At 34.6% G+C, this 22,170-nt stretch overlaps 1 protein-coding gene across 1 annotated transcript; it reads right to left on the bottom strand.

Moving 5' to 3' along the window:
* Nucleotides 1–1,837: 1,837 nt before the first annotated feature.
* Nucleotides 1,838–17,622, bottom strand: LOC129265345 (phosphofurin acidic cluster sorting protein 2-like). The gene is made up of 10 exons (XM_064101460.1): nt 17,614–17,622; nt 16,949–17,055; nt 14,225–14,379; nt 13,455–13,565; nt 11,977–12,125; nt 11,191–11,242; nt 9,357–9,483; nt 8,705–8,940; nt 7,304–7,414; nt 1,838–6,443 (listed from the first exon to the last, which is right to left on the bottom strand). Exons 1-10 carry the CDS (start codon nt 17,620–17,622, stop codon nt 6,325–6,327), a joined length of 1,176 nt encoding a protein of 391 aa, XP_063957530.1. The 3' UTR covers nt 1,838–6,324.
* Between the last annotated feature and the right edge of the window lie 4,548 nt (nt 17,623–22,170).

The raw sequence follows: 22,170 nt of genomic DNA, 5'->3' as shown, positions 1-22,170 counted from the left end.
GCCAATAGCTCTACAACTAAACAAAAACCAAAGATTGAAATTTGTCATGTTTTTTGTCTTGATGGGTTGCAAATCATTTGGATATCAAATTCCACAGTGATTTACGATCTGAGTTGGTCCTCTCGAAAATTGAAACACAAAGAGAAAGAATGACATCCATCAGATATATATACATGGCAAGCTATAGAACAATGTGGGAAGACAAAAAAATCTCTTGGTCACTTTCGACAAGGAGAGCTTACTGCTAACCCGTGCATACCTATATCGAGCTTGTGGTGTGCAATTCCTTTATAAGTGAAAACCACTGCCTCTATAATGGTACATTGCTACTAATGAGTGCCTTATGCTGACTACCATTGTTTGTCTGGGGGAAATTATGTTTACCTTTTTTGGTTCCATTGGTATTGGGGATCTTATACCTACTACCATTGCCTGTATAAGGATTTTGGTCTACTTTAATATGGATTCTCTTATGCTTGCTACGACTTTAAATCGTGTAAGGGATGCGGGTTACTTTTACCTGGTTACAATGCTACTGTGGCTCTTTTGCCTGCTACCATAACTTGTGTGGGGATTTTTCATTTACTGAAATAATAGTTACATTGTTACTATGGAGAGATTTGTAAACTGCTTTCATGGAGATTGTATGCTTACTGATCTACTATGGGAGCCTTATGCATGCTATGATTGCCTTTAGGGGGATTGCATATACATAAGTCCCAATGTCAGTACTTATGAATGAAAAGAGTACATATGTGATTGTTTCTACTGTGATGGTCTTATTAAATGCATATTCGTCCAATATTACTATGAACACCTTACACCCCTGTATGAATTGAGACGGGAGGATTTCAGTTTCTTGTATGCTTCGGTGGAACAATTATCACTTCTAGTATAATTCGAAAAATATTTGCCTCCATTGCTATATTGGGTCATCATGCAATCATCCATTACTGTCAATGGCATTTTATACTACTACTACTACTACTTTTTTTTGCACTGCGATAGGGAATCATATATTTGCCTCTTGCTATCATCGGAACTGTTTTCATTTATTGCTATTGCTGCTTTAGGAATCTACACCTTTTCCCCTTGCTGTAACAGGGCCCTAGATTGCTTCTCAGATTCCGTTTTCTTGTAATATACACATGAATTTTCTTGTAAAAGAATAGAAAATTCCACAAGCTCTGATACAATGTATGCACTACCATTCCATGATAAAAATTCTCAGAACCAATTCAACAACTACCAACTCCATTCTATTGCCATAAACCTATAGATAAGAACTCATCTTTATGTTTTCCCATTGGAAGTCATTCTCCAGCTTAGCTAAATCTTGCAAATTGGAATTAATATTAAACCGATCAATACAAATTTGAAAATATTATTAAAGGAGGACAAAAAAAATTGTGGATGGCAAAAATACAAAACATCAGCCACTTTCAACATAGTTATCAAAATGATGATAAATAACAATAACGAAAAAAATATATATGTTTGCTATTTACACTTTGATCATTATATATACTATCACTTAGACTTGCATGATGCACAGAATATATACAGTGACAACTCCAATAAACACGCTGCATTGATAATATATGGCAAATACTCTATTCAATCTTACAAGCACAACATCATATTCTAAAATGCTTTTGATCAAAATGTAAAGACAATAGAATATACATACACAGATTAGACTCTTCAGCAGAATTGATTATTTACACACATTTCTATCATTTGCCTTAAAGATAATGACCATACGATCCAGTGCATCATAAAGCAAATTGGCTGAATATACGCACTGGTGTATCTCTCACAAACATTTACATTGTAATTAAAAAAGAGCATGTAAACATTACCCAAGAAATGAATAAATATTAGCATTGTATGCATTAAAAATGGGTACAAATCAAATTGCATAGCATTAAAAATAATAGACACAATTTAAATCAGTTCAACACAATATAGAACGGTGCAACAGACACTCCATTCATTATTTTAAGTAGGAAGAGCTAAATCATCTACGAAGATATCATTACAGACCAAACTGAACAGAAATATAAGAGACCGCTTTTCATGAGTTGTGAAGTTGAACTAGATAACAGTATAGATGCATGCCTTTATGAATTATAAATGAGATGTATGGGACACAACATCTGTTACATAATATCAACAAGCATTACAGAAATCATAGCACCAATGAATTTCATTCTTGTCTCTGCTTTTTTCTTTTAAATATAGAATTTCTCTTACATGCCATTAAAAGGGTAATAAATCACAAGGCATTTCTGTTTACTGTCATTTTATTGAGATTTTGAGCCACTTTTTGTGGCCAAATCATTTAGAGTGTGTTCACACATCACACAATATCAATGGAGCACACCACTTTGGGGACCGTTCAGTCTTCGTGTGAACTGTACCCATACATAAACCAAACTAGGGGCCCTGTTGCATAAACCTTGTGATAAACAGAAAAAGTTTTATAGGTACTGAACAGGAGCCATTTGATTGGCCAAGGGCAACCATTCATACATTTAAAACATTTGCCATTGATACCTAGTCTTCTGAAAAATGATGGCACCCATTGCAACGTTATAGGTATGTCATATATGAACACACTACAAACTGGCACAGTTGATAACACAAAATCATTAAAGCACACAATGCTCTACTGTTCATTCTTGTCAAATCCTACGAAAACTAAAATAAAAATCATGACCCCCATTACTCAAAGCTTAGCAACTGGTCGTAATGACAGATTTTTTATGATTGTTTCCATTAATCACTATGTTCGAACTATCATATGAATCAAGCGTACGATCAATAGCTAATTTTGTATAGTGGGGCTAGTGAGATGATTGTCATACTTCTTGCATCAGCCTCATGAAGCCCGCATTTCCAGAAATGGGGTCAAGATAGAAATCACTGCAAAACAGCATGGACAATGTCTGCTATGTCTATATGAATACTATCGCTGTCTACTAAACATATTGAACAAAGAAATACTAGTTTATGAACACCTTTTCACCTGGAAAAATAGTTACGTGAATGTATGTGCTGAGAAATTTTAAAGGAATATGAAGAATGTATGTGTTACTCTGTAGTGGTGGCAATGGATACACACATATTGATCTGATAAATTGTGATCAATGTTTCATGGCAAACTGAAAAGATTTCAAAAGTTTGGTATTTCATCCTTTATATCATCAGAGCATAGTATGTAGTTAGGCATGCCTGCCAGAAGAATTGTGTAACAACATAGAGTACTTTTAGCAAAATGTTAAACTTTTGATTACAACACACAAAGAAACATCAAAGAATTACCTCAAAATATTCCCTCAACAAGGATGGATAATTTTCTGTATGTTTACGACCTGATCATCAATCACTATGTCACTATTAAAGGTCAAATCGGGTCACATCACTGAGGAAGGATGCAGTCTGTAGCCAAAAATTTGAGGTAACTCTTTGAGATTTCTTTGCGTGTTGTAATCAAAAGTTTAACATATTGTTATTTTAAACCAACACAGGGGAAGTTTAATGATCGTAGAGTACCCTAAACCCTCATCATAACATCATGGATAGCTTGATGAAAAACTGACCACTCAGCTTATAAAGCTCTGGTCAGTCCTGTCTGACCTTAAGGATTGCAATTATGATTGGAATCACTGTTGAATGAATGAATCTCATTTTGAATCCTGAACAATGTTACTAATCACCTTTACCAAGGTTACATTATGTGTTTGGCAAAGGGGGGTGGGTTGGAGGAACACTAAATTATTTCAAGAAATTAAAGAATAATGAAATAAAATTAATATTTCACATTCTTCTTTTGGCATTCAAATTTGCAGCCCATTTTACAAAATAATTATTACAAAATAAAATCATGGTAATGAAACTAAGACATAATTAGAGACAATTATATATCAATGAATGTATATTACTACTGTTTTTATTACTGTGTACATCAACAATAAACTTTAAAGCCATTTTCTGATTTGGCATGGAGATAAATTATATTTACTGCAATCTCATATAATTTACTTACACATCCCATTCATAATGTAAACTGATATTACACATGGTACATTACTATCAATCATTACTGTTTAGAATGAAGCATAAACTTATGGCTTTTTAGGAAAACAAAACATGTGGACTCTGAAATATACAAAATCAACAAATTAGAAATGGGATCAAAATTGGACATATTATTTCTTCAATGCTTGGCATTAGTCAAGTTCATCTTCATCATTATATATTGCACAAATGTATGCCGTTGGCAGTCACGGAGATCAATGCTCCTCGAAGTGATAAAGCTTCATACCAGATGATGGATTTCACAAAAAGGATGAGGAGATTGAAATGACGATGAAAAGGAACAAGACATCCAAGGTAGGAATTTGTATGAAACAGAATTTTGACAACTTTAATTTGTTGCTAAAATCTTAATTTCAATTAGACAAAGAGATTGATTCAATTCAAATTTAGAAAAGTTCCTCAGTGAATTAATGATTTATGTCACAAATTTTTGTGATCATTATTTGATTGTCATTTTTACATTTTTGCAAAATATTTAAGTTATTTTTTAGAACATTGAATGTGTCCTCAAAATATCACAATGAGAAAAGAAAAACATGCAGTAAAGAGGTAGGCACAATTCCTCTATGGACCATCTCTGATTCGAAACAAATTCAAATTTACCTGATAATTAACCATTACTGATGGCGATATTAAGGTAATGAAAATAGAAATTAAAAAATTTTCATTGTCTTCCCGTTTGTTTGTTTTCTGGTGGGGGGATGAGGGCATGTAACAAATCATATACAACTGGCTTGAAAGGGGCAATCAATTATTTACAAATTAAAAAAAAGAAAAAGAATTGAAAAAAAAATGATTAAGGGTGAAAACCTGCTTAAGCAGAAGCATTCCTTTTTATTTTCCAAATTATTTTCTTTAAATTTAAATGAAGTGAATGTGTGTATCACATTTTTTTTTGTATGACCATTTCATATGCTTAACCAGTGGATCCTCTCATAATATCTTTTGGCCAGACAAATCACTTGGAAAGACTATTAAAATGTTTGCCAGCCCCTTAAAACAATGGGGGAAAAGACAGATACACACTTTATAGGAAGCCATCATAAGACCTAATTTTCATATATCAAATGACTCTTTAACCTTATGTCCATCCAGCCTCTTTATATTCATCTGCATATATCAACTTTGGATTTAGCGGGGAAAAGACCAGATCAATACAGACTGAAAAATGCATCTTGAGCAAATTTACTGAGCATATAAACGATGAAGTAACTGTCTTTAAAGCATTCCTGGACATCGATAAAGAGAAACTTTTCAGTACTTCAATATGTGCAAAAAAATGTCCCAGGAAATGTTTTGAATATCATTTATCATCATGGACTAGTTCAATGACCAACAGAGCCAAACTTAGCACCAAATTTTAAACAAATCATTTGAAATATGCACCTCTTATAAAAGAACAAAGTTTAATGTAACAAACAATTTCTTTTTGATGATAAGAAAATGATAAAATGAGCAGAAGAGATCATGATTTGAGGGGACTGACAGCATAGATTGATGGAAAATAATACTGATGGTGTCGGACAGAAACCGGCAAAGGTTGTGAGTGGCAGCAGCAGCAACTTACGAGGACAAGAAACTAAAAATAACATGGAGAACTGGTTGCTTAACATAAAACATACCATTTCTCTTGGGGACAAGTTGCTTTCATATTCTTTGCCCCATTGCAGCATCTAATGCATAAGATCAGATGGAAATATCCTATCTATGCTACAAGGTTCAGAGGAGATTCTGAACTGCTAACCACCCTTTCTGCAACCTGTCCTAAAATTGAGTGTCAGTCATGATTTGTGAACAAAACATAAAAAATAAAATAAAAATGGTAATGACTACTCTCTTCAGAGGGAAAGATCATATTCAGAGAGTAAACTCTTTCAAAGATCATATAAAAAGTGATCTGCTGGAATTCAGGGACAGTGTTCAGTAACTATAGAGACATGAGATTGGCAAAGCATGAAACCATAATGTCTTTAAAATAAAATTCAGCAGCAACATTTTGTCTGTCTCAGACCTTGCGTAGCTTTATACACAAACGTCACCGACATCCTGATGAGAGTGATGATTGATCATCAAAAAGGTTAAATGATCATCACAATAATCATCGCAATAAATAGCTATCCTGATTGTGCGCAGGGTCCATCTTACGTGTGACCTATAAAGCAGCATACATTGATTGTCTCCGTCAAGCCATCCTGTGGCTGTCTTTCTGGTGCCATCTACCTAGCAGGGCGCTTCCACGTGACCGAACAGTGCGACAGGGAAGAGCTTCACGTGCGTCTGCCACTGTGCAGACAGCTGGAAAAATTTCACCCGCGATAACTCGTTGCCGTCAATAGTTACTGTAGGGAAGATGGAATTACATTGAGAGAAATATCCAATTACATGCTCATACACAATGAAATTATAGTAAGTATTCATACAGTGATCAATAAATAAATTGGCAAGTGGTTAAATTGCGATATTGATAAACACAGATACAGTTTGGAAAAATCAAAATAATTTTATTAAGGGTTCAATGTGACAAAATAAAGAATATCATTTAAAAGAAATTAAATTTGGATGAATTGTTTTTACATTTACCCTCTACCTGCATATTTAGGAAGGTCTCTACATTATACCATAGACAATAAGCAGCAATTCCAGACAAGCTATTTATCATTACTAATATTATAATCCTTTCATACCACCAGATATTTAAGCAAATATTCCAAATAAATCTGTACTTTAGAGAAGTACAGATTAATTCATAACATTTCTTTGATAAATGGGAATGTGTAATAATAATTATATTGAAAATAGTGTTAATTTATAGATTGTAGACACCATCCAGATGATTATGATTCAGTGTTTGCATAGCGCAATATATCTGTTTAATGTTGTGTTCAATAACCTTCTTTATTAATAAAAACTCTTTTTTGAAGAAATTTAAATCAGACTACAATTGTATTCAGCCAAATTTCTGAAGGTCATAAAAATAAACATCTTTCAAAAGGGAAACAAGAAATGCTGGATAAGGTGCATTAGGTAAGGTGATTCTGTATAACCAGGGTCAATTGAATGAATCAGAGATCTCAATCATGAGGGGAAAATAGTGCTATAGATGGAGCTTTTCTTAGCATAAGAACATGTTTATCACTGAGGAAGGTGGGTGGAATTTATTAACTATGTGATGTTAGGGGTAGGACTAACCAACACCTACCTGTAAGGGAGTAGTCCTGTGTTCTTGATGTACAGACCAGCCTGTAGATACCATCTACTGTTTGACTCTTGAGCTCGGGAACTGCAGTTTTCTTCCCTATCCTCATCACTGCTGATAATAGAAAGTAAACAAGTTGAACTTAAGTTACACCAATCATCAACTTAGTGGGAGGGAAGGCCTGTGGGCCATGGCCATTAAGTTGACCTATTCCCTACCCAGGCTACCTGGTTGGGGGAGAAAGGGTCTAAAAATTATTTGTATTTTTGTATTTTTTCTCAATTTTGCATTGTACATGCTGTTTTGTTTTTGATGAAGTGCCGAATAAAATAATAATAATAACCCTAAATAGACTGGGCTATTTTGATGCCTAAGAAGACTGGGGGGGGCTGATTCAGCCCCCCTATGATCTCGGCCGTCGACCGCGCGATCGCGACGAAAATTGGCACGTGCATTACCCATGGCATAATCTCCAAGACTGTAGGATCAAATTTTCCGAAAAATCTCATAATTAATTAATTATGCTAATTTATGCGTAAAATCAAAGATTTGCTCTAATTAACTAAATAAGGCCTCTAAACTGCTAATTTTTTATTCACAGACACTTTGAAGGATTCTGATCAAATGTACTTTAAAAAAAATTCAATATCACAATTCTTTTCTTATGTATTTTATTGTTTTTAAAAGTTCTTATGTATTTCTTTGTTTTTCGACTTTTTGTTTTTTATTGTTTTTTCAATGGAAATCGTCCGCTACTTTATTCTGTCCGTAAACAAGATGAAATTAATTGAGTTTGATAAGTAAAATTGAAAATAATGATACATTTATGAATTTTGGCTAAAAACACAATTTGCATTGGATTTGTACACAAATTCACGTTTTTGAGCAATTTCGGGTCGACATGCACTTACAAAATGTTGTGTAATTTTGGAACCACGTACCCGGGCGTCGCAAATTTGGTCTCAAAAGTTGCACAAGACTTGAAAGAAAAAAGTCATGGAACGGCGCGGCACCAGCTTTTCGCGTTACAGATTTATCGCGAAAAATGTCGAGGGGGGGCTGAATCAGCCCCCCCCCCCCCAGTCTTTTTAGGGTTAAGCAAATCCTACTGTTTAGCTCTTGGGACTGCATTTTTCTCTCTATCATCATTACCACTGATAAAAGAAAAAAAAAACAAAGAAATGAACATGACTTTTATTAGTATTCAGGCAAATCCAATCCTCCTACTGATAAACTTCACTAACAAGACACAAAGTTACAGCTGAAAACAAATAAGGCATCAAATTTGCGCTTGGCAGTGGATGAGATTTAAAAAAATTCATATTATGAAATGGACATTACACTGAAGTTTGCCATACTATTCTGGCTGGTCAATGTGCCTATAACCTAAAGATATAAACCTACTTTTCTTATTCTTTTCCTTGGTGACGACAACCATGGAGAGGGCAGCAGTCGCCGCGGGAGCCTCACTGGTGGACGGTAAACGGTAGACTGTGAGGGAGCGGAACGCGGTCTTGAGGGACGATTTATCCTTCTTGCTCCCCGACATGGGCCAGTACTCCACCTGGAGGTCCAGGAGTTCACTGTTGCCGCTTGGTGTGGGAGGACTGGTAGGGGTGACAGAGGTACTGCTGCTGCTGCTAGGATGGACAGAGGAGGGAGGGAATAATAAAATATTTCAGGATTGCAGTGGTGAATGAGAAGAAAATGAAACAAATAAGTGTTTTATGTACAGTGTGAAGAATGGGTAATAATGGATAGTAAATTTAAAAAAAGCAGTTGAAATAAAGTGCAGGACAAGGGTCCTCAGTATTCCTTGGACAGAATAATAAAAAAGACAATAAATCCTATCCTTAGCACAGAAACCGAGCCTACTTTAAGGTTGAACTTGAGGGAGAGCATTTAAGCTGTTCCAATAGTTCAACCATGCGAACTGAAAGTGGTAAAACGGAAAAAGGAAAAACGGAAAAAACAATTTTTTGTTCCCTCGAACAGCTCTCTGAAAGGTAAAATCTTATACAGCGAGGCTTGAGGGAGGGGCACTTGTTATACATACCTCTGTGGGACGGTGGTAGTACTGACAGCTGGGCTTGGGGGTGGGGTACTCCCATCCACCTTGTCCTTGGCTGATGAGGGTGGACTTGACGAGAGCAGACTACCTCCCATTGCATACTCTTCACTCTCTGTAAAAGTATTAATCATAAACATGAAAGATAATGTGGGTGCGTCGTGGTCAGGTGGTTTTGAATCTCGCCTTTCAAACAGAGGGTCGTGGGTTCAAATCCTAGCCATGGCGTGTTTTCCTTCAGCAAGAAATTTATCCACACTGTGCTGCACTCGACCCAGGTGAGGTAAATGGGTACCGGCAGGAAGTAATTCCTCAAAAAGCTGTGCACACCAGAATCGGTAGACTAGCTTAGCCGGGGTAAAATAGAAGCGCCTTGAGCACCTACCAAGGTGGATACGTGCGCTATTATATTTATAATATTAGATTGACCTTAATTTTCATTAATTTCCGATACAATTGTGTATAACTAGAATTCAATATCAAATTCATTATAAACAATTTAAATAAGTAATGTATTTATACAAATTGACATAATAATAACACATGATTATAATGGTAGAAATCATTATATCAAATATGAGCAAGTAGTTATCATTCTCATTAAAGTAATAAGATTCAACATGAACATCTAATGTGGGGGCCATTGCAGAAATATTTGTGATCAAATCCAATTCCCCCCAAAAAAAAACAGAAAAAAAAACGATTTTCTACCATAATACTAGGAAATAATTTTTTTTGCAGGCCTCTGGGCCCCATAACACAAAGGTTATTTATCAATCGTAGGGCGGGTTTTTATGATTGATTACATCAATATTTTGTGCAATTAATACTACACAATCGACTGCTAAGCTTTGTGTTACAGCCCCCTTATTATAACAGTAGGAAACAAGTGCCAGACCTTTTATTGTTGACTAATCAATAGGATTAAGTTTACAAGTGACAGCTGCTAATTAAACGTAACAGTTCCGGAAGGCCCTGAGACAATGCCAACAGAACATCCTGCCTTCTCTCTAAGTCTTTCAAGCTCAGAGTATTCACAACTAATTCTCCCTCAATTTATTTTCTTCTTTAAACTAATACTGCTTTGAAGATTCTTGACTGCAAAAGTGCTGAATTCTACTCTGGCACATTGTGGTTTGTGGCTTGACAATCTTTCATATGGCTTGCACTATTCATTTGCAACATTACACACAAAAGAGAGTCACAACAAATTAATAGGGTGTAGATGGTCAACTGAACTGATTATTGTTTTGGTTGTAAGTTATTTGATTTATAGTTCATATGAAAAGTTGTAGTGCTCTCAAATTATTATGGCTTCAATAAGAAGCGAAGTAAGAATTGAGGAAAAAGGGGGTCAGACGTATAAGGTTATTTTTTTTAATTGCCTCTCTACCCTTCTTTTTCCGGAAGGGGGGGGGGGGTTAGAAAATAACAAGTGTATTTATTTCATTCATCTGAGAAAAGTGAAAGTGTTGGCAGTTTTCCAAACTGGCAAGTGTGATAGCTTAAACACTTTGTATTGTTATGTCATGAATTGTAAGGCACCACATGTGGCTGGGACAACTGTTCATTGTGGTGGGGGACTTCAATAATATTCACCCTTGTGGTTTATTGTGTGGTAGGGGACCTACATTCTAGTAACCTTTTTAACTCAATTTGATTACAGTACGTTTCCCATTACTATAACCCAAGATATCCCTGGATTCGGGCCCAAGTGGTTAAGTATATTGGGTGCAATGTTATAACTAAAAGTGTCCATGGGAGAAAAAGGGCAATACTATTTATTATTTCTTTTTTGTATTGGATGATATTTAGCTCTCACCCGCAATGGCCACTGCTCCTAATGCTGAACTTGGAGGACCGATTAAAACATTCTGAAAATAGAAATAGACAATAATGAATTTAAGAGAATGTAGCTGCAGCAGCAAAAAAAAAAAGAGAATGCCTTTAAAATCAAGGTTCATTTGTCACTATATTTACATCTTAGAATCTAGATCTGGTACATCAACATAAACCTAACTTTGTCAATTCCTGAAATCTTAGCTGAAAAATGATCACACTGAAGATCTCCTAACACACACAGGCACATGCGGGAACAGTGTATCATTATTACTTAGAAAAAGACATGACATCTGACTGGGATGCCATTCTTATTTTGCTCATTTATCGGCAATTACAAAACAAAACAGGCGGTACAGTTATTACAGGTAATACCAGTGCTTTTCAGAGAGTCTGCAGTCATCTACTCCCCATTAAATCGCAAAATAGAGTGGTTGTATTCTGAAGTCAGGTTTCACTTTGCTAAAATTATGGGAAGCCAAAAGTGTCAAAAGTTTTATTAAGTTGTATGTTTCTTATGTTTACTGTGCTCTTTCCTGATTCATCGATGGTGAAGACAATCATCTATTCATACTTCTAGACAATTATGAATGATTTGAGAACCAAATGAGCTGAAATATGATATCTCTACTGTTAGTGTTTTATGTAACAATTGGCTATCCATACTTAAACCAAAACTTTAAACCTGAGTTTAAGTTAAATCCGACTTCAGAATTCCGGACAGTGCCTTGAATGCTTTTCTTGTTCAGCAAGAGCATTTTCTACTCACACTAATAAATGGAACAAATTTCTGGCAAGATTCGTCATCAGATCCCCTCTGCTTGCATGTGAGCATCACCTCTCCGATGGGCAGACCAAGACTCGTGGTGGCGCCAGACAGATATTTCTCAACACGATTTGCTATTTCTCGCTTATCAGCTGTCATAAAACACAATTAAATGAAGAATTTGTTGGAATAGAACGTTCTACAAAATGGGAATCAATAAAATTAGAAATAGATTTTTAGTGACCATTTAAGTACCTCCATTTCATAAAAACTTGATTGTCCCTTGAAATTTCTCTACCTCTTTTTCCGCAACTGAATAATCAATGGCTGACTGTTTGCATTTTCAAACAAATATAGATTTGAATAATCAATATAAAAAGAACATAAAAAAATATTGGTCATATAATTTTGTAACTTAAGATCTAAATAAGGCTAAAAATGTAAATTATACTGGAGTATAATCCAATCTTACATAATCAGAGTGACTGTTTAATTTTTTTTATCTGTTGATTCTTTGTGAAGATGTGATCCTCTTATTTCTAGCTTCTAATAGTGAGTTTCGAATAACTTACAACATCATCCATATGTCTATTTCATCTTTAATTTATTTTCTAAATTGTATGCTAACGTTCTCTGAAGTCAAATGAGAGAGTACTTTAACAAAGGCAACAGGTGCTGAAAAAGGGGCAATGATTACATAATGATTATGCAATGCTCCATAATGATTCATTGATAGTTACTTCTACACAATGAGTCATTGTCATCTATTCCAAGAAATTTTCTTTCTCAGATTTAAACGAATTACACAAGGTGTTAGACTGGGCTGTTAATTGGCAAAAAAGAACATAGAAGAAGAATGGCAAGATATGATACATGTATAGAAATAGTAATCGGTTGTGAAAAGCAAAAGGAAAGGAAGCAAAAAAAAAAGGTAAGAAAACAAGAACAACAAAAAGGAGAGAGATAGAGGTAGGGAATCATCAAGAAACATAATTTGACAGAGAGAAAATGAAAGAAATCCGAGAAAGAGTGTATTCTAATTAGGAATTAAGATAAGAACTGGTATAGAAAACTATTATTGAAGACACACTCAAACACTTGTTTATAACTTAAAACAAAACATTAACTCAATTGCCCGTATTCTGAAGTCCGTTTGATCTTCGGCCATGGTCTAAACCTGCGTTCAAATTATGGAAAGCCAAAAATGCAAAAAAAATGTCAAAATTGCACCATACTTGGCTCTTTCCCCATGTTGTAATGATAAAGAGTATTACTTCAGTATTTATTCCCAGTCACTTATGAATGATTCAAGTGGCAAATGAACGGAGAAAAAATGAACATGTAATTCTAGAGACACCTGTCACAATTGGCTATCCATAGTTAAACCACAACTTTAGACCAAAGTTTAAATCAAACCCAAGTTCAGAATACAGGCCAATGACCCTTTCCTCATCGATCTTGAATACTTTGAATAGTCTTACCTGCAGCCTCTTTGTCTGATTTTTCCCAGACTTCCTTCCAGAGGGAATCTTGGAATAATGAGCTGTACCTCGTGTCAACAGAACTCAAATATTTGGCCACAGAGTTGTTACCTGTAAAGATAACAGTTAGACACCATACTATTTCCAATTTTCCAATATGGAATGGGATATTTAGATAAAGGAAACTGAAATATTAACGTGCGTTTATGTTCTTTTGTTGGGGAAACTGGGCTTCGGTTATAATGAACCAGTAGGTGAGACAATGTGACCTTTGACATTGTTGTATCTGTCATTATTGTACAAGTATGAACTTGCATTAGACATGTAAACAACTAAACAAAATATAACTAGACATATACACAGATACACTACTGAATGTGATCAGTGAAGCATTGTTTACTTCTTTGGTGCATAACATTTTTCTATGTTTCAACATGGAAACACATTTGCATATATAGAGAGAAATTCAGCCTTGATTTTTTAACTTGACCCTTGTTTTAGTGTGATGTATCTAAACACCATAAATGAATATCTGCCCAACATTATTCATGTTGTCATGTGACTTTTGACCAAATGAATATTTATGACAAATCTGTCCAATATTTTTCACATTATCACATGGGATATACAAACATAAACATTGTTGTAAGGAAGATCGGATGAATGGAAGGACAGTTAGAAAGGTACAACACTACATGCCTCTTCTAAACCCATTCTACCGTTAGCATTAAAGCTGACTATGTTTTGTCTTTTTTAATACAATGACCAACCTGTTGGGACGATGTAGAATTTGACATAGTTGAGCCATTCTGATGATTTGGCTGAGAACGTCTCAACGTAGGGTTTGAGGACAGAGCCAATGAAGCCATCACTTCCACAGACCCCGATCTTAATGGGTGACAAGACTCTGGCATTCTGATTGCAACTAAAGATAATAAGGAGAAAAAAGAGTCCAATAGTAACTTCCATGGAACACTTGATTGTGATTGGCTACTGAGCATTGTTACCATGGTTATTGAGATTGCATAACAAAGATTCCATGATCATGAACAATGAGCATTTATCCCTTTTTGTAATTGTCAAAATTCTCAAAGCAAAAATAAAAATGTCCTTTAAAGGTCAAGTCCACCCCAAAAAAAGGTTGATTTGAATAAATAGAGAAAAATCAAAGTAGCCTAACGCTGAAAATTTTATCAAAATCGGATGTAAAATAAGAAAGTTATGACATTTTAAAGTTTCGCTTATTTTTCACTAAACAGTGATATGCACAACTCAGTATCATGCAAGTGAGCCAGTCGATGATGTCCATCACTCACTATTTCTTTTGTTTTTTATTGTTTGAATTACACAATATTTCATTTTTTACAGATTTGACAATAAGGACCAAGTTGACTAGATCATATAGTATTAAACACTGCTAATTCCACATGTTCAGGGAGGAATTAATCACTGTTTCACTTGACAATGAGGAGAAAATTATGACGTCATCAGTCTCCTCATTTGCATACGAACCAGGATGTGCATATAACTGTTTTGTGAAATTAAGCAAAACTTTCAAATGTCATAACTTTCTTATTTTACATCCGATTTTGATGAAATTTTCAGTAGTTTGCTTGTTGGATTTTTCTCCTTTTTTTCAAATCAATTTTTTGTTGGGGTGGACTTGTCCTTTAAAAGATCAAACACAAAATCATGGATTTTGTATAGAAAATAAACAAATGTTTTAGTGCAATAATCTTTGATATTGGTAATTGCTATATGGTTTAAAAGACATTAAACATTTTCCAAAATAGGGATCAGCTATTTAAATTTCATAAAGACAGTATTTTCTTTGTACGAGTAAGGATAAATTGTAACTCAACTAGGAACATGTCATTGACTTCCTAATGAAAGAAAGAGAGTATGAGACATGTAAAACAATAGAATTCAGTTTGACATCAATCTCAAGAGACAATTACATTCTTAGTAAAAGTAAACCATCATAATTTCAATTTGCAACTTATCTAGATATTGGTTTAACATATATTCATAAAACAGGTATAGTATGAGACATCTGAAACCATAGGGTTTAAGCTTTACTTTGGAAAGAAAATTATATCAATGTGTAAATTTGACTCATTTTTGTATGACTTCTGACATTAATTAAATCTTGCAAATGTGAATAAAATCAACCTTGGCATATGAGCAAGAAATTATAAAATCAAGAAATATAATTGGGAAAATTGTGCATAGAGGTCATCCTGCATTTTTTCAAATTATGAATAATAAATTCATTATAGATTCAATGGCAAGCACATTAATGTTCAAGTACAAAGTTTACTTCATACCTCAGGGAATGATTGATCAATAATGAATATGTGGTGCATAGCAAGTAAAATCGAACTGGTTAACCATTCAATTTGTTACTTTTTCACTACAAGTATACAGCGAAGCATTCCCTTTAACAAATATTACCATGAATTAATAGAACTGGGCCCCGTAACACAAAGGTTAGCCATTAATCGTACACTTGATTTTAACAATTGATTGTACATTGTACTCAATGCAATCAATCATAGAAAAATGTTCTACAATGATTGCTAAGCTTTGTGTTACGGGCCCCTGGTCATACATGTATAAACTGCAATATTACAGTAATATTACCAATACACAGCAGTATACACATTGGTAAGCACCTTCCAAAGCCCCTATTTATATATGCTTCACAACATCACAATATTGCTACAATATTGCATTTTTTTTATTTGAGACATATATGTACATCAGTCAGTAAGTCAACTGCATAACAATAAAAAAATCGCAGTATAAAGTTTTGTGCAATTTCATCCTAGCAACAAGAGTCGGTGCTGAATAAGAAGCAAAATTCTGGTAAATTTACAGACCCCATTCATATATTCCATCGAAAAGTAAAACAGCTACAGCATTTGCAGCTAGCGGGAGGGGGGGGGGGATTCTTAATGTTCGGCCAATTTGGGCCGGTCCACCCACAACATTCTATAGTCAATTATTCTCTTGATGGGTAATAATTAGGGGCAATAAGTAAAGACCATCAAAGACATTATGACTATTCTATGATCCCAAATTGAAACAAACCACACATTTTATCTGAAAATCTAATGTAAACAAATATATCTATTTTGAGGCTGGAATGGTAATATTAAACTTGGGGTGATTGGAAGTCTTTATTAGCTTTATTGGCTTTGAATCTCAGCCAAACATACAATTGCCATGATGTCGTTTTGATTAGATTCAATTGCATTTACTTGTAAGGATGATTGCATTAGTCATGAATTTGAATATTTATATGGTGATTCAGACTTTTGACATTAGAATATATTTCATGTTCCAATATTCAAATCAGATGTACAAACAATTTATTCCAAAATCGGGTCACAGACCAATCATTATCAAGGTGTGCGATGGCCTTAAAGCCCTTAGAGCTGTCTTGGTGTCTTAACTACTTCTTAAAACAAAAGTTTAAATATTAAACTTACAATTTTTGTATTTTGTGAACAATGAATTGGATGGTAGCCTCCACATCAGCTGCACCAGTTGTCTTGACAATGCTTATCCTTGTTCCTTGTAAGCACTGGGCAATAAACTGAAAAAAATTATACAAATAAAAAGAGCAACAACTTAGTATGTCATGTTTATAGAATAATTGCATGAATAAAATGACAGACCAAGATATTAAAACAGTAATATTTATGGATTTTTTTCTCTCTAAAAGTATTGCAAGAATGTATGCAATTCACACAGTATTCATATACTTGGAATCAATCAAGTACATGTATACCTTTTCACAGTGGCGTACCGTGGGTCACAGCATTGGGGGGGCACCAGCAAAAATTTTGAGTCACTTTGTGAGCGCACGAATGGTGCTGTTGCCAGGATTACTGACCTAATAGAAAAATTTTAAGGACAGTGCCATTAAACGAATATGTATCTCACTGATCAAATAATGCGAGCGCAAGGCGCGAGCTTAAAATTTTTGATATTCAGACCTAAAAAGGGGACATTTTAAGCTCATTTTTGTAATCATGATACGTATCTGTCTCGGTAAACAAACAATGCGAGCTGAAATTTTTGTATATTATATTGACCACAATTATTTCAAGGACTATATTTTAGGAATCTAATAAGAGTATACATATCTCACCATAGTCATCTAATGCGAGTGCCAAGTGCTTGCTGATTTTGTTCGAATTACATCTTAACACATGAAGCAATTGTAATCATGATTAACATACGCATCTCACTAATCAAATATTACGAGCGCGAAGCGCGAGCTGAAAATTAGGAAATTCAGACCTGAAGAGGTGCATTTTAACCCTAAGAAGACTGGGGGGGGGGGGGGCTGATTCAATCCCCCCTCGACATTTTTCGCGATAAATCCGCCGCTCAAATTTTTTTGACCGCGTCGCTTGCTGACTTTTTACTTTCAAGTCTCGCGCAACTTTTGAGACCAAAATTGTGACCCCCGTGTACGCGGTTCCGAAATTACGCAACATTTCGTAAGTGCATGCAGACCCAAAATTACTCAAAAACGTTAATTTGTGTACAAATCCAATGCAAATAGTGTTTTTAGCCAAAATTCATAAATATATCATTATTTTTCCTTGTACTGCTTAAAATCAATTTATTTTATCTTGTTTATGGTCAAAATAAAGTCCCTGACAATTTCCATTGAAAAAACAATAAAAAACAAAAAGTCGAAAAACAAAGAAATACATAAGAAATTTAGAAAACAATAGAATACATAAGAAAATAAATGTGATGTTGTAATTTTTGAAAAATGAAATTGATCAGATGCCTATCTAGAGTATGTGAAACAAAAATTAGCATTTTAGGGGCATTATTTTATTAATTAGAGCAATCTTATGATTTTACGCATAAATTAGCATAATTAATGAGCAATGAGATTTTTCGCAGAATTTGATATTATAGTTTTGTAGATAATGCCATGGGTAACGCACGTGCCAATTTTCGCGCGATCGACGGCCGAGATCATAAGGGGGGGCTGAATCAGCCCCCCCCCCCCCCCCAGTCTTCTTAGGTGTCGAAATAGCCCAGTCTATTTAGGGTTATAAGGCTGGTTTGTGGGAATTCACGAAGACCATACGTATTTCACTATCCAAATGATGCGAGCGCAAAGCAGAAGCTGAAATTTTTTATATATTGACCCGAAACAGGGATATTTTAAAGAATATTTTTTTAAGAAATCCATTAAGAGTATACATATCTCACCATAGTCATATAATGCGAGTGCCAAGTGCTTGCTGATTTTGCTAGAATTACATCTAAACACATGAAGCACTCTTTGTAGTCATTGTAATCATGATTATCATACGCATCTCACTAACCAAATGATGCAAGCGCGAGCTGAAATTTGTTTATATTCAGATCAGAAAAAAGGGACATTTTAAGGACTGATTTTAGGAATTCATGAAAAGCAGACATATCTCACCAATCCACTAAGGCGAACAAAATCACGGACAGGAAATGTTTTATATTAAGACCTTAAAATGGGGCAATCACTTTAAGTAGTCATGAAAAAAAGCATATGTCACTACATAAAACAATAATAACTCGAAGTGCGAGGAAATATATTTGGTGTATATTGACTTGAAAAGGGGAGGTTTTAGTACAACAGGATTTTATATCTCGTTAAACAGACAATGCGAGCACCAGGAACAATGAAGACATAGGCCCTGAGCAAAGTACGTTTCATAAAGTTATGAAAAAAAATGTTTCTTATAATTATAATATAATATAACATTATAATGAACAATAATATCTTCTTTCACACTACGTTTCTCTTTTCTCCGTATTTTTCTCCTTTTCCCCATTTTTTTTTTTGGCCAGCCGATTGGGGGGTACGTGCCCCCACAACCCCCCCCCCCCCCCCCCCGTAGTTACGCCACTGCCTTTTCAGTTCTATGCCTCTGGCAATGTAGGTTTATCATAAATAATCCTTTGTTCACAAAAAATGCATATCATTCAAACATGCTGCAAAAGAATCAATATTTGATATATTGGTGTAATGAACAGAATTGAATTTCAGCAAAAGTTATTAATCAACATTACTGAAAATTACATGATGGCTACCGATTTGATACTCGCAGCATCATGCTAATGGTACCCACTTATGTCCTGGGTTGAGAATGGTTATGTTTTCTACAGGATAAAATGGCTTGTTTCCGCTACATTGTGAATTTCAATATAAGCTGATATAGCTGATGATACGTGATGTGTACAGCATGTACACTATGCTTTTGCTCATTAAACATATCATTCAACATTGTAATGTCATGTGATCATGAATAATTCACTGGATGGTTGCATAATCCTCCTCTCTAATCACATCATATCCTCGACCAGCTTCAGGTTACGCACCAACAGCGCTGCCAGTTATTCCTATAAGCAATTCATGCAATTATAATGAGAGGTAATTTTAGACCATGCATGGAAAAAAAAAATGCTTCCTGGCCATTCGGAATACATGAATTTTCAATTACGCTTGTTTTTTTTAAAGTTTGTCTTCATCTGCTTTCAGAGCAGAACATTTCAATTTCAATCTAGACTACTATAGTTTCCGAGATTAATGCATACATATTGATTTTGCCTTATTAGTACAAGGACGACAAGGGAATAATCAGTATTTCAACTGTGGCTGCACGTAGGAAGGTGCATTAGTGAGAGAATAACAGAGAGTGGGAGGGAGACAACTTTGAATACGGAATCAGAGCAAAGACAAGTGATAGATATGAAGAATACAGGAAAAGAGAAAGAAATGAAAAAGGGAGGAGAAAAGGGGAAAGGGGGGAGATAGTGAGAGAATGAGAGAAGATGTAGAAAGAAAGGAGAGAAGAGGGACAGAGAAAAAGATAGAAAAATAGAGGATGGGTGATGGAAGAAGAATGAATGAGAGTATAACTTTGGCATACCATAAGTAATTTTAGACAGAAGAGAGATGAAATCAAGAAAGAGAAGAAATGAAAGTGTAATTAGGCTGAATAATTACGTACAAATGAGGCAGCAAACAGAAATAATCATATAAAAATTCAATAGCTGAAAATAAGAAATAATACGACAAGAAACAAAAAACAAGAATAACAAGATTGCGAATCAATGGGCCAAGAAAAAGGGGAATAAATGCAACTGGTGAATGAGAGAAAGAAAGGAAAACAGAGGCAGAAAGAGAAAGGGAGAGGAAAAGAAAAATGAACAGGAGAGAGAGGGAGAGAAAGAGGGTGAAAAGGGAGAGCGAGGAGAGGGGAAATAAGAAAAGAAATGAGGAAGAGGGGCTGTTTGGAAGAAATAATGGCTGATCATGATGATTGTCTTTGAATAAATCATATGAAAAGATGATGTTTTCTCTTCTTTCTCTTATCTTGTAATAGATACAGCAGCTTCGGGTCTTCCCATGCAACAGTGAGACAGACAGAATGCATAAGGTGAACTGCTCTACGAAGATCGTGCCCAAGCTTGAAATATTAGATGGAGCAGCATTTTTTTTTACTAAAAAAATATTGGCTGGAAGATTTCTGTCTCCATTATATTAAAGTTTAAGAAAAAAAAAACACAATGAGACAATAGCTGGTGATTTAAACCATTTGAGACTGTCTAATAGCTTCTTCACTTGAAAATGACATACGAGTACTAACAGATAAAATGATAAACCTGCTAATTTCCATCCTTTTCTTTGTAATTTCATAACAGAATTATATTCTGAATCTGTATAGGCCAGCATTTATCAACATCAATCCAAAATAACGATTGAATGAAAACTATGAACATGTAATAGCTAGTGCTTCAAACCATTGAGACTGTCTGATAGCATCTTTACTTGAAAGTGGTATAAGTGCTAACAAATAAAAGGTAATGAAAACCCTTTAATTTTTATCCTTTTCTTTGCAATTTCATAACAGATTTCTTTTCTTAATTTGTATTGGCCAACATTGATCAACATCATTCCAACAATACAATTTAATGAAAATTATGAACATGTAACTAAAATCATATAACTGTAGGCCTATGATAAATGCTGAATACGTAATAAAAATAGAATAAATGAAGATCAAAATTATTGCCGATTGAAATGACCTATTACTAGGGATGCATCCATCCTCGAGATCAAATTTAACAAACGCAATCTAATTCATAAAATGTCATATAAAAACAATGAATTGTTATTTGTCACACTTGCCAATACAAATTAGGGTTTTAACTGGGAAAAATTATGACCTTGGAATCATACCATATGACAAATTAAGCAATGTATATGATTATGATAAATGTCACAGAGATTGGCCTTGTCATCTCCATTATGCAATTCACTTATTTAAAAGACTATACAGCTGTTTGATGGCCTGCTATTAAATGGCATTATAGATTCACTAGAATGTTAACACACCTGTTATTTGTTTATGAGGTAATGAGGCAACATTGCAGGTGTATAGATGAATGTGTTCATACACCAACTCAAGGTACGTTATATAAGCAACATAATAAATTTACGCTGACCTAAAAAGATGCTGGTAAAAAATAATGGTGGAGATGATGATGGTGATGATGATCATGATCATTAATTATTTTTCTTATTCAATTCAATGTTTCCACACAACTACAACATTCAGAGTAAAGCAACCATTTTGCTTTAAAATCCAGATGAATTTGTTACATCCTTCTTTCTTAATTAAACGATCTCCAAGTA

Source organism: Lytechinus pictus, chromosome 7 (genome assembly GCF_037042905.1).
Source record: "Lytechinus pictus isolate F3 Inbred chromosome 7, Lp3.0, whole genome shotgun sequence".
In the NCBI taxonomy this organism is placed as follows: Eukaryota; Metazoa; Echinodermata; class Echinoidea; order Temnopleuroida; family Toxopneustidae; genus Lytechinus; species Lytechinus pictus.
Note: the sequence above shows the minus strand (reverse complement) of the source record. Positions and strands in the feature narration are given on the sequence as shown.